Raw genomic sequence first — 14485 nt, forward strand, 5'->3', positions numbered from 1 at the left:
GTTGTTAAAAAAAGATTTCGAACACAAATATGAACTAAAAAAAATAGGAAAAATTTAATGAACAGTCTTGGTCCTATTAAAATGTTCTAAACGAATTCAGTCTTATGTAAAATACATTTTAGTTTTGAGTTATGATCTCCATAAGAGTAGAATAACTTTGAGATAATACAAAGAGATACTATTATTAGACAACATTTTGATCTTTGAATGCTGATCCACGGTATGTACCCATGAACAAAAAATAAAAGGGGGGAAAAGAGAGATCTTCGATCAACAGAAATGGATAAAATCACGGACTGGATGATGCACCAAGTAAGCAGAAATATAACTCGTCATACAGCAAAATCAGTAGTTTTAAAAGACAACTCTTCCATAATGTACAGGAAATAATGGACAACATTTAGGCCACTAACAACTTGGACAATTATCAGAATCCATTCTTACAAATTCCGCAACATATTTGAGATATCGAAATACGGAAATAGATGTAAAAGGGAAATAGGGTAGAGCAGAATATGGAAGGGGTTCAAAATCATCCGGAGAATAGAGTTACATGGTTACCTTCATATAAATAGTGGCTCTTTCACCAATTGAAGTTGTGGCAAAAAATTTTGGAGACATGAATAAGGAGATAGAACATAGGATCTAGCGGTGACAGCCTGAAATAAACTCGCTCCCGGATCAGAATGTCTCGCTTGTTCAACAGAACTAGCTAGATATGCTGCTTCAAAGCACAGAAGACATCTCAGGCATGATTTTCCTGCATGTGCCTTTTGTGGTCCCTCTCAGAATAATCAAGCCTCCCAGCCCCGTTTCTATCATCTGGAAAATCTTGGTAAGTTTGATTGTGGGTCCCTGTTATATACTCATCCCGCTTTCCCTCCAGTTTTTCTGAGGGGCTACTTGCCTTTCTCTTCCTACTGTTAGACTTTGGTGACCGATATACCTTGTCAGCATCATCATATGGTTCCAGTTCCCCTTCTTCAACATAGTCGTAATCTTCCCCACGTGAAGACTGCCGTTTTGACCCTTGGTGATGCCCGTCCCCAGCTTCATCTTGATGCTTTTCATGATATGTGTTCTCATGCTCCAGCCTGTTTGAAGGCTTGGTCCAGCTTTCTTTTCTTTCCCGTTTGATTTTCTCATTCCCAGCTGCCAGTTCTATTCCATCCTCCAATTCCCTCTCAATGAGATCATCGTCATCCATAACATCAGTTTTCCTGGTTACATCCCCTTGGGATTTTCTGCGTTTCTCCAATGCTGCCTTGACCTTGTTCTCAACAGCTGCTTTGACCTTGTCTTTATCTATCTTTTTAACTCCTTGCGGTGACTGGCCAAGTCTGCCATCCTTGTTCTCCAGGGCTCGACCATGGTACTTCTCCTTTGGTTCCCCTTTACGCCTTGTTTCAGCTTTCCCAGTGTTCTCTTCCTGATCATCTTCATCATGGCTTTCAGAACCATACTTTGATCTACTTTGTACCTCTGCTGCATTACCCTGATAAGCCAACTGCTCACTTTCAAGCTTCTGCCTATCACTAATCTCATCATCTCCAATACGATCTGAAGCATAATTTTCAGTACTTCCATAGTTATTAGTGCTAGTTTGAGCAGCTTCGGAGGGCCCACTGTGATTATCAGCATATGGTTGATCAGGAATTGCCCTAGAAGATGCACGATTGGAGGTTCCTGCATTTGAATTTGCAGCTCCACCCAGAGAATTACTGTTATTTGCAGCATGCTCTTCATTTGCAACTGAAGCTTTTCCTGCAGGCCTTTGATTTCCACCAGCACTTCCTTCTGCTTCACTAGCCTGAGAAGGTTGTACTCTATTTTGTTCATACAATTCTAGCATTTGGTTGCTCACCTCTGCAAGGGTAAAGAATGCAAAGTAAGATAGCGAAGAGCTATTGCTTTCATTGTTTACACTCTATACTAACACCCCCTCCCCCACCCCACCCCACCCCCCACCCCACAAACCCAATTGAAAATTAGTCCTTTATTAGAAAAAAACAGAAAGTTCATTTCAGAACGTTTCCATGTACTGATGTGGTCACAGAATCCCTGAAAGTAAGCCAGACTGGGTTCATCCAATACCACAAATTTCACATAGTATACATATCCAAGGCAAGACACCAACCCTCCAGTTGGCGTGGGGTGACATCAAACTCCTGCCACCAAACCTTCTCGCCATCAGATGGGAGCTTTACTCTGAGAAACTTGGCTGCAAGGAAAATGGCACCTGCTGCAATGTGATGGGGCTTAAATTGCAAGCATAAGGACGTCCGAAGCCTGCACGCGGCTCTCCCACGTCAACAAGAGATAGGAGTGACCATCAATTGGTACATACAAATATCATATAGACGAGAAACATATCATACCCATCATTCACAAAGTTCCATGCAACTTGAGCTAGGGCGTTCTGAGCAACCTTGAATTTCTTTATCGCCTCAACAAGGGGTTTATATGGATGATGTACATTAAGATCAAAACCAAGAGTTGCAAGAACAACCCTCTCTCCCTGCAGAAGTAGTTCTTTTTGGTGTTCGTATACTTCCTGCATGACAGCACAAAATTTTTAAATTACTTTAGTATGTAATAATAAGACACTAAAAATGATTAAAGATACCAGAGAAACAGATTAACAGAAACTGAACGGCCAGTAACTATCCATACAAGTTAGCGAAAGGCAAAATCTTCCACATATAAGCAGTAGGAAGCAAGTTTTAAGGTCAAATCTAGAAGAGGACCTAGAAGTAGAAGATGGAATAAATAGATACGTACAGAGCACAACCACCAGGCCAATTGGCAATACCTTTTGCTTAATCCTCTGCGCTGCTGCAGCATCCTTCTTATGAATGATCTCATAAGAAACAAGTATAACATCTTTCAGGGGACGAGGAGTTTCTTCAACCTTTCCTGCGAGGAACATGCATACTGTGGCAATGCTCTGCAAAAGGTATGGAAGTTGGGTAGAATATTAGTTAGTTCTATCTACCACAAACTTTAGCTAATTAGTACAATTGCTCGTAAAGATGTTCACTTACCTTAGCAAAAAAAATGCTCGTAAAGATGTCCTTTTTTCTTTTGATAAGTGGACGGCCATTAGTATTTACCAGTAATACAAAATTCGTTCACCAGCTAGTACGAAAATTAGCTAACTGAATTGTTGCCCATCATTCTAGAATCTCCCCTCAATTAAGGTATGCTTATTATAGTTTTTAGTACCATAAAGGAACAAGATATCTAACTGAATTCCTCCTTAAACCTTTTCTTACATTCATTGTTCTTCACAAACTTCACAATTTGAAAAGTAATGCATCATTTTAAACTGTTTCTCCAAATGATGTAACTGGAAACCTGTGCATAATACTCATGAGAAAATGCTTACAGGTCTGATGATTTTGGGTCCACATACTTTTTTTTAATAAGTAAATATTATTAAGGCAAGTACCAAGTACTGCAAAATACAAGATTACAGCAGTACAGAGGTCACCATTTAACGATTAAGCACACTCATCTCAACGAATCTAAAAAGTTTAAAACATCTGATAACTCTTCTACCCGAATACATTTTTAGTAGGAATTGGAGATTCAATCTAGTCACATAAAAGGAACCGGTCTTCGGTGTCAAAAGTTGGTGGCCCTCTATTGGACCACTACATGCTAAAAGCTTGATGGTTTCCCTATTGCCGGGTGATATAAAAATACATCTAATGCCCCCTTGTGTCTTTTTCTTTTTCCCTTCTCAATTGAACCTTTGTGTCTCTTGAATTTTATTAAAAAATGCAAGGTAGCATAGCTGATAACAACATATACCAACACTTGAATTGCAAGGTATGATAAAATATAAATTTCAATGTATGGTTTAGGCACGCTTCAGGGGTTTGAACCCTTCCGCAGACAAAAGCTTGGTATTTATATGTAGAAGGGTAGAGGGACGGGCCCATTATCCACTGAATTGCCACTGGCGCTCGGCAATTTTCCCCGAGAAAATAGTAATAGAATACATAATCCTACTTACAAATCAATCAGAGACTATGCAAGTTTCATTTTCCATGCAACTTAATCAACCAAGCTCAACTAATGGCACCGATCGTTTTTAGCCAATAGATGCCACAACCAATTATATGGCATATCCTGTAACTTGGTAAGTTAGGCACCAAAAGATCTTTTGCTCATCCACACGCTTACACGATATTCAAGGAAATATGTTATGCAATCACTGGTTTCATTTAACAAATATATGCAAAAGGTCAAGCAGCCATAGATGCAATAGATGGTAAAACGGAAACAGAAAGTTACTTACCCTCCTATCATTCCTGGTATGAGATTGCCGAAGAAAGAACCGATGACAAAATATTATTGCAGTGGCAATTGTTACCTGAGGCCTGCAAGCACCCAACAATTGAACCACGAATGATAATGGTTAATTTCATACAGTGAAATAAGGTGTGATGCTGCATTTATGACAAGCCTGAGAAAGCACATATGAGAGTTCTTAAAAGAAAAAACTGCTAATGCTGTAAGCCGCTGTAACATCAACAGAGCTCCAATCATCGTATCTAATATGATAATGAATGCATATCAACAAACTACAAAGGAACAGGACGCGGACTAGTCCTCTAAACTATGTTCATATATTTACACATGCATAAAATATGCATTGACATTTATCAGTAAGAAATGACACTAGAAAATCTTAGTGCAGATATCCCTCCTTTTTATCTAGTTTGAACTTATATCCGCAGTCAAAAGAAGAAAGGGAAGAGGATGAAATACTTAAAAAATCATATCTCTAAAGAGTTTTTGAAACATTTAGGGGACACAAGAGGTCATTTACCTGTTTGGCCAAATTATTATTTTTTTGGGGAAGGGGGGTGGGGGGTGTTTGGAGAATGAGCAAGAAAACATTGTGTTTATTAAGGGCACCCCAGGGTACAACTACTAAATATAGTGTTGAGTGTAAAAACTGAACCTACAACCCTTAAATCATCTTAACATGTGCTTATTAGTATGACATCTTAGACAAAACATACTTCAAGCTGGGTGATGGAAGGAAAGATTAGCTTTTGTAATGACTCTTGTTTGGGGTTGAAGTGGACAATTCCAAACGACACTGGAATTTCTGCAAGGTTGGCAGAAAAGAGGCTTGAGGGGTAAGCATCAAAGAATTTGGAACGCAATAACAGCGGCAATATGGTGGATTATATGGTAAGAGAGAAACTTGAGAATTTTTTAAGTCAAAAAAGAGAATTTTTTAAGTCAAAAAAGAGAATGTTTCTAGTCTTAAGTTTAATTGTATTTCTTTAATTTCTTATTGGATCGACATGGTAGATATACATGACTGTTACAATGTAGAGGCCATGGTTGGCTTTATTACTTCTCTTCACAACCTGTGAGAGACACTTTTGATGTGCTCAGATGTTCATACCAGCACACTCTTGTTGCTGATACAGTTATAAAATTTTACCTTATAAAAAATATGTGCAATAGAAGTAACTCACAAGCATGCAAAAGGTGAGTGTTTCTTCTAAACCTCCAAAATATATCGTGGGCTGCATGGTGTGTAGCCTAGGATTCAAACAATCAAAGAAGACACCAAATGATAGATTGTGTCCAGCATTGTAATCTACCTCATGACCCACTAGAATGTACTAAATCGTGTCACAATTCCCTACAGTTAAAAGGGGTAATAAAGATGCAGCAAAGCCTGGAACACCCAAGAATAAATGTTTTAAGAGTGAAAAAAACCCAGTTGTGTTTTGTTCTTTACAAAACACAAACTACAACTCAGGCTGAACCTATTTCTCAGTAGCACCTCTTTTGCCTAAGGGATTCCTGTATGAAGGGTTTGAGCATAATCCTCACTAGTGACCACTACTGAATTGTTAAAAGCTATATGAATAGTCACTTGAGATAGTACCCATACTCTTTTGGCTACTTTGCTATACTTTAAATTTTTCTAACAAGAGACGGTTGGAGAGATCTCCATTGACTATCTCACAGCAATATGTTTTATCTTTCTTTTATACAACAACGACCCAATAAAATCCCACAAGTGGGGTCTGGGGAGAGTAGTATGTACGCAGACCTTACCTCTACCCGAGGGAGTAAGGAGGATGTTTCCGATAGACCCTCGGCTCAAGAAGATGAAAAGAGACAATATATCAGTACCATCAACAAAAATCATAGAAATAATATCATAAGAACCAGTAAATAGAATAACCAGTAAATAAGGCCCGGCACTATGAAAATGGAAGAGTAGTGTGAACACAACACTGACCACTAGCAGTTTAAGACAAAATCCTATCAGACTAGCCTCACACTGGTACGAATTAGAAATATGCTCAACTATCTCCTAACCTACAACCTTAATGATCTACCTCCACAGCTTCCTAATTTCAAGGGCTATGTCCTCTTTGATCTGAAGTCTCGCCATATGCCGCCCGATCATCTCTCCCCAATACTTCTTAGGCCACTCTCTACCTCTCCTCATACCCACCAACGCCAACCGCTCGCACCTCCTTACCGGGGCATCTGGGCTCCTCCTTTGTACGTGCCCGAACCATGAGCCTCACTTCCCGCATCTTGTCATCCATGGGAGCCACGCCCACCTTCTCCCGAATATCTTCATTCCTAATCTTATCCATCCTAGTGTGCCCGCACATCCATCTCAACATCCTCATTTCTACTACTTTCATCTTCTGGATATGTGAGTTCTTAATTCCCAAATAAAAGAGTCTGGATTTGATTAAGACCACGAGCGGCAGACTACTAAAGAATCCAAAACACCTTTTCACGTCATGATAAAGCATTAAGATCTAGCCTAGAACTAAGAACTGCATAGGAAAATCTAGGCATATGGACCTGTGGGAGACTTAGAACTTTCCTTACAAGTTGAAGCCAAATGTTCGATTGTTACTTCTAATACTATTTAATCAAGATCTCATAGAGTTTCTAACGTAACAAGGAATTCAAAACTAGTTATGCTCTAGACTAAGAGAAGGACAAGTTTGATCTCATCTTGAAACTCTCCATAAATTATAGCCAATATACCCAACTAGACTATAGATCTTCACAGCAAAAGAACTGAGGGATAAGATGCTGCTGTAGATTATAGCATTCGCAAACACCAAAATCATGGTATGCGCAACAAATAGGCCCCGTAAGACCCCAACTAAAGTACTCTCAACAGGTAGGATGGAATGTTCTTCAGCAATCTGGAATCCAGCTGGTTCAAGAAAGGTTAAATGAAAAGAAGCATTATGGAAGTGCAATAGCTATTATCTTGGTCAAAATGAATGTAAAACCAGTAGTGTTAGATGCCCTAGAGCCAAATAAATCATATGTAAATACTTGTGGTTTTTTATAAAGGATGAAAAGAGAAGGTCTAGGTCTAGTTGGAAGCAAGTCAGCATCAATCTCTGGGATTGTGAGAGCAAGTAGATATAATGATGTAACAAGGTCAGAGTGATGGTCAGCTATGGGAATAGGCTCACTCAAGGTGCCTTTAAACCCTAAAGCTAACTCAGGATAGGCTCTTTGCTTTGCTTACGCGGCGTTTTAGCACATACACTCAAAGCACTATGGTGTGCACCTCATCACCCATGAAGTGTTGTAAATAGCGCTCGCCTCAGCGCTAATAGCGTGAGGCGATGCGAAGCGGAGGCTTAACGCTATTTTCATCTGAGGCGTAGCGTCTTCTGAAAAGCGACAGCGAGGCGACGAAGCGGCAACGAGGCGTGGAGGCGTGGAGGCGTCAGAAGCGTCGCTTTTTTTAAACTAACAAAAATAACAAGAGACTTAAATAAAACATTAGGGTTTTCTTCTCTTCAAACCACTTCTTCCTCTTTCAGGAGTCAACACAGGCGCAACTCTTCTTCGAGTTTCAGGTACTGATTTCTCTTCTTTCTTCTTTTTTTCTTTTTCTTTTTTCGGCAGTAAGCCCTCTGTTTTCCGGCGTCTTTTTCCGGCAACAAGTCCTCTCTTCTTTCTTCTTCTTTCTTCTTCTTTCTTCTTTCTTATCTTTTTCTTCTTCCGGCAGTAAATCTTCTTTGTTCTTCTTTGCGATAGCAACTGATTTCCGGCAGCAACTGATTTCCGGTCTTTCACCTCTTTCACCTATGTTTTCTCTCTTTTCTACTCGCCTTTCTTCTTCTATTTCTCTTTTATTCTATTTTTTCAGTTTTTGTATACAAGTAATTGCATATTAACTTCTCTCTATAATTACAATTACAATTAATTGTTCTTTTCTCTCTTTGATTACAATTAATTTCTCTCTTAAACAGTATATCCAATGAAATATTTGCTAAAATGTTATTATTATTGAGTTTTTGGTTATTTATATATGCAAATTTTAATATTTTAATTTTTTTGTATTAATTGGCGCTTCACTGCAAAAAGGCGAGCGCTTCGCTTCTCACCTCAGTGAAGCGGGCACTCGTCGCTTTTTCTCGCCTCTCGCTATTCAAAACACTGCACCCATGTGATTTTCATGACTCTGTTTTGAAGAGGAGAATACTAGAAAATAAATATAGTTGGCGAAGTGATATACTAATCTTATGGAGACTTTATGAATGTTATTATCTTAGTGATTTGGAATAGGGACACAAATTTAGCAATAAAAAAAAGCTACTAAGATCTCTTTTTCTTCTGATAGTTACTAACATCATTTATTATCCTCATATTGCATCTTTGCTCTAAACGAAGATTACTGAACCTTATTGACATGATTTTTAGTTCATAAGTGTAGCTTTTCCAATTCATTTTGTACAGAAATTACTTTTTGTGTTTACAGTTATTTTTTCTTGTGTTACATATTTATTTCTAATTCTTTTATTTGCGCCTTCTTTCACTAAAGCCCATGATGCCCAGCAAGCGTTAGCACTTTCTAACTGCATTTGACAATAATGTTGGTCTATCAAGAAATCAATGACGCTGGTCAGCACATGTTTAAGAAGAGGATATCACGGAAAGGATTTCAATCGCTGCTCATACTAAAGAGACATCTAAAGAAGATTCAGATGTTGTCGCTACATGAAGGACTTTAGTACCTCGTTGCTCAAAACGAAGGATCTTATTACCTCTCATTTTTTCAAGTTGGAACTTGGGAGGCAGCTTTCTCTAAAGGTTTCCTCAATTTGGAGTTCTAGAAGACAAACGCAAATCTAAAAAGAAGAGGAAACCAACTACCTAAGCCAATTTCACCACAACCTAGAGTAACCTCGGATTGACAGTGTAATGATAAGGCAGAACTGCAGTATAGATTATATGAAGTCATCTTTATCAAAAAAGTATATATTACACCACGTCAAGCATTAGCAATTCTAGCAGTGTGTAAAACAATGCAAACATTGCGCCTGGTAAAAGAAAAAACTAAAAGAACAATCACCAAATAGCACAAAAAATTGAATCCAATTATAAGAAAGCCACAATGACGACGACAATCAAAAAACAAGGACTTACACTTTAAGCCTCATGCCCAAATCTTGCAGGAATGTACAATATGACTTGCGTAGATAAGTCTCTTTCTTCAAATCTATACCATCTTGTCGCGATGGGGAGTTCTCTTCAATTTCCTTCCTGGAGAAATACCAACGACCACCACTGTCATCTGGCCTTTCTTGAGAAGCCCTAAAACTTCCACCTTCATAAGCTCCATGATGCGTCAAGGGATCACCAGACATCAGACCAGCCATCAGAACCTCTTCAATCCCCACGAAAGTTATCAATAAATTATGAAAATGGTCTCTATGGAAAACAGCAGTTATTTACATGACCATCACCGAGCAACATCCTATAAATAAATCAGACAGGAAGACAGAGGATTTGAACAGGAAACATAACCGCATAGAGGCAGTCAAAACCCAAAATATAAAAGCATAAAACCCAACTTGAAAAAAAAGGGGGAGAATGCCGCATCATAACACTTAGCATCTGCTGAGAGCTGTAAAATGGTACGTAACACCTTTTTTTTTTGGACAAACAATTGCCATATGGTACTATCAAATGGCATTAATAAGTCTGAACATTCAACTTTCACTCTTTCAAATACATGATTCTAGTCAACAAGATTTTAACAAACACATAAACAAGCCAAGAATATGTTATCCATGAGACAAGGTATGTTGTTTCTTCCTCCGCAACTGATTTTAGGGGGGGAAAACACAATCTTGAGATCATTTAAAACTTCATTTGTTAAAAGACATGGATTGAGCAAAGAGAGAAATTGATGCCGCCACCAATCAATTCCCAGAAGAAGGTTACAATAAAAACTACTACTACTATGCCTCAGTCCCAAACAAGTTGGGGTCACCTATATGAATTCCCATTGACCATGGGTAAAGCAGATAAAACTTTACAAGCTGGAAAAATCCACATGAACAGTTTCTTATAGGTCAAGAAGAAAAAAATGCAAACAAGAAAGCAGACACATGCTTTGAGCAAGTTGTAGAAGTTCTTTTTTAACTAAAATAACCTCAACTTACTTATCGTTTGGATTCTATATTTTTATATATTTCTTAAGAAATTCAAATAACTCTGATAAATTCACCAAAATAGTTAGTACAATTTACAAGCTCAAAAATAAAGAAACGAAGTGTCGCCAAAAATCAGATTTTTACAAGGTAGGTAAGTCTATTTGCTCAAATATATAAGAATGATACATAAAATAAGCAAATCTCTCAAGCTCAACGCAACAAAAAAATAAAAAAAATAAAAAAAGGTGAGAGCTTAAACTCCTCAACTACGAAAACAAAAAGAACCCTTTTTTTACATATTTTTTTCATTTAACCACCGTAACGGAAAATCAAGAACAAAAAAGAAATTCTACAAGGTAGGGTTGGAAGAAGAACAAACTGATACGAAACAAGAATTAGAGAAAAACCTGTCCGTTACAAGGAACTGAGGAGATTCTACTTCACCGCCGGCGAGATTTAACGGCCAGAGACGGCGAGGATGACGGCAATTCAGAAAGTTGAAGATTCGGAGGGTTTGGGTTTGGGAGAGGACGAGCGAGTGAAAGAAGCGTAGGGAGGAAAAATGTGGGGGCTTTCTGCAAATTGGGGAAAGACTATTCCTCACTAAGTGAATTTATTCCAATTTGCGGTTCACTTAAACCGTCCGGTTTTTCCACCCCTAGAGTTTTCTCTTTTTGGTTTAATTTTCCGATTTGCTCAACTTTTAGAGTTTTGCTAATATCGTCTCTTTTCTTTCTTTTTTATAATCATGACATCCAAATGACAGGTTTTAAGGATATCATTTAAAATATATTTAATTTTTAAAGATTATTTGAAATTTAGTTAGATTTACTGAATTTAGATAGATACCCTCGTAATCATCATCATTTGTAACTTCAAACTATTGGGTCAGAAGTTTGAATTGTTAAAATTACTTTCGCTCTCTAAGGTTAGAAGTTTGAAATATCATGTATAAAATTAGATTTTGACAGCTTAAGATTCTTATCTGACGGTATAAAATTTGAATCTCTAAACCCATAATTAAAACTTTAGAATCTTGAGGTTTGAATACTTTATAGATTCCGACTATTAATTAAGTAGACCAAAGCATGAAAATTGTAAAGGGATTTTTACATTTCTGTACGCTATTTGAATCCTTATTACTTTCCTTACTTAAATTTCAATTTAATTACATGTTCATATACAATTTACCAATTATGTACAAATAAGTTTTAAATGAGTATTTTGAATAAGGAATATAAGTTATTTCCTTATCAATTTACACTTGCCCACTCTCTCTCCGTCTCTCTCTCTTCATCTCTCTACTCTCCTTCTTTGTTTTTTTCCACATTTTTTTCATTTGATGTTCTCTATTTTTTATGTTTTCTTGTTGTATATAGTTTTAAGGAATTCATCAATGGATTTCAATCGTTTTAACTTAGCAATTTCCTTTCATGTTGCACAATTAGTGTTCAAATTAAAATTGTCAATCAATAAATTTTGAAGGTGTTTGACTCTCCACATTGACAGCCATTAAAAAGCTTTAAAGCTTTGAATTCGAATTTGGATTTTCAAAAACTATTATTTAGTTTGGATTGGGTATTGTTGCAAACAATTGGAAATATTGTTTGGAGTTTATATCTCAATTTTGAGGGTGTTTTGGTAAAGATTAGACTTGATTTTCGCTGAATTTCAGATTGAAACTCTGTGGAAATAGAAAGATATTTGGAGAACTTTTGTGTGTATTGATTGAATGAGTCACGTAATGTACAGCTTGTTCCTTTATACAAGAAACTAGTATTAGTACCCGCATGGATGCGCGGTCAGTAATCATGTCAAATATTTAAGTTATTTGGATTGTATGTAAATAATCTTAAAATTTACACTTTCTCAGTAAATATAGATAATCATTGGATATTAATTACATGAAAAAAATTAACCATTTCTTCTATTTTTCTTTTTTGATATCATTTTTGCCGGTGTCATTGGATCCTAAAAATAGTCAGGAAGCAAAATAATAACTCATATTTATGGCAAAACAATCAAATGTTGAGACAATGGACTCTTTGCATAAGACTTAACTTTTTTACTACTATTTGAACTTTTATTTGGTGTTGATATCTCTTAAAAAATATTTTTTTCTTAAAATTTCAGTTTCTAAAACATTATTTTTCAATAATAATTACTTTTATAATAATGTAATTAAAAATATTATTCATAATTCAAAACTCATTTTAGTTGGCTATCTAAAAATATAAAAAATTCTCTAGCTAGTGAATTTCTTTTACTCCATTTTTGATATTTGATATTAACCATGGTAAATATCTGAGTTATTTGAATTATATATAAATAACCTTAATATTTAAACCTTCTGAATAATTATAGATAATCGTTAGATATTAATTGAGAAACACTACATGAGAAAAGACTAACATTTTCTCAATTCTCGTAGTGATAATTTTATTTTTGCACTATTCTCATAGGTGTCATTGGAACCTAAAATAGTCACAAAGTGAAATAATAACTCATATTTATGGCAAAGCACAACGGTTGACACGATATAAACGATTCTTTGATTACGACGTGACTCTTATACTACGACTTGAACTCTTATTTGGTATGATTATATCTTTCAAAAAATATTTCTATTTTGAAGTTTCAATTTCTAAAACTTTATATATATTATAAGGGATAATGCATAAAATCCTCCCCGACCTATGACCATATTACCAACTACACACCTTTTCTTTTCGGGGTCCTATTACCCCCCTGAACTATTTTAAAGTATAATAAACACCACCTTAAGTGCTGACATGGCATAGAGAGTGTGCACACTCTCTTAAAGGCAAGTGAAAGTTACAAAAATAATTTTAAAATTGATTAACAAGTACAAGTGTCATCTTTTAATGGGACATTACAGAATTAATTACATCAAATTAATTAGTTTCCTTTGCTTCTAAACCTTTTCTCGCACGAACAAGGGGGACATCGTTTCAACGGTGAAATGCCGGAGCAAAAATCCAATATAACGCAAAATAAACCCAGAAATCAAAAGCAGATATGTTTAATAATAGAAACAGAGCTACAACTAGAGGGAGCAACGAGCATGATTCAGTAAGAACCTACGAACAGTCAAAACGGTTTCGTTCACTGGAGTTTCGTTGGAGCAAGGTTCTTCGTCGGAGTTTCGTTCTCCGGCCAGATACTACAATATCAAACAAGTATTATATAAAACCCATTAAATGAGGTTTTTGCCTTTTGGCCGGATATGGTAATGAAGGCCTGCAAATAGAAAATAAGGAAGAAGAAGAAAATGGTGAAAAAAAGTTTTTAAGTAAGAAATACACATTTTAGGCGCGTGTATTTCACCACCTTGCACGCATCTGGTTGTTGCTTTTTAAGGGGTAAATAATATTACTTAAAAAAAGTTCAGGGGGGTAATAGGACCCCCGAAAAGAAAAGGTGTGTAGTTGATAATATGGTCATAGGTCGGGGAGGATTTTATGCTTATCCCTATATTATAATAATGATTATCTTTATAATGATGCAAGTGAAGATATTATCCTTAATTGAAAATTCACTTTAATCGGCTATCTAAAACTTCAAATGATTCTTTGAGCGGATTTATTTCAGTATGACTCCACTTTAAGTTTATCGATATCTCTAGCCCCAAAATTTGAATTTTTAATACCCTATATATACAAAAATGTTGTTCTTTGAATCATTAAATGTTAAACTAGTTGATTATTATTATTATAAAACATTGCATATATTGTCTTAAAATTGTCAAATAGTTTATTTTTCGACACCATACTTGGCTTAACCTCCATGCAAACTACTCAAATTGTATTCCAATTCAAATTCGAATATCATATCAGTTTGTTAGTAATAGTGATTTTATAAAAACGACACATAATGTAAATTAAAAAAAATATTCTAAGATATCTTTATCTTATAATCTATGTATTTGAGTTAAAAAAAAATATATTTGAAATCGATGAGATTAACTTTCAAAAAATTTATACTCA

General features: G+C 36.1%; 1 protein-coding gene across 2 annotated transcripts; it reads right to left on the bottom strand.

Annotated features, from left to right (window-relative positions):
- Positions 1 to 313: 313 nt before the first annotated feature.
- LOC104223956 (cyclin-T1-3-like) lies at positions 314 to 11064 on the bottom strand. Of its 2 annotated transcripts, none has more exons than XM_009775497.2 (7): positions 10886 to 11064; positions 9466 to 9706; positions 4307 to 4388; positions 2813 to 2947; positions 2379 to 2554; positions 2138 to 2289; positions 314 to 1866 (listed from the first exon to the last, which is right to left on the bottom strand). In XM_009775497.2, the coding sequence occupies exons 2-7, from the start codon at positions 9696 to 9698 to the stop codon at positions 746 to 748; spliced, it is 1899 nt and encodes a 632-aa protein (XP_009773799.1). In that variant the 5' UTR covers positions 9699 to 9706; positions 10886 to 11064; the 3' UTR covers positions 314 to 745. The 2 variants fall into 2 exon arrangements, with proteins under 2 accessions (XP_009773799.1, XP_009773798.1); XM_009775496.2 differs by having other exon boundaries at positions 9466 to 9796.
- Positions 11065 to 14485: the final 3421 nt, after the last annotated feature.

This window comes from Nicotiana sylvestris, chromosome 12, assembly GCF_000393655.2.
Source record: "Nicotiana sylvestris chromosome 12, ASM39365v2, whole genome shotgun sequence".
Classification (NCBI taxonomy): Eukaryota; Viridiplantae; Streptophyta; class Magnoliopsida; order Solanales; family Solanaceae; genus Nicotiana; species Nicotiana sylvestris.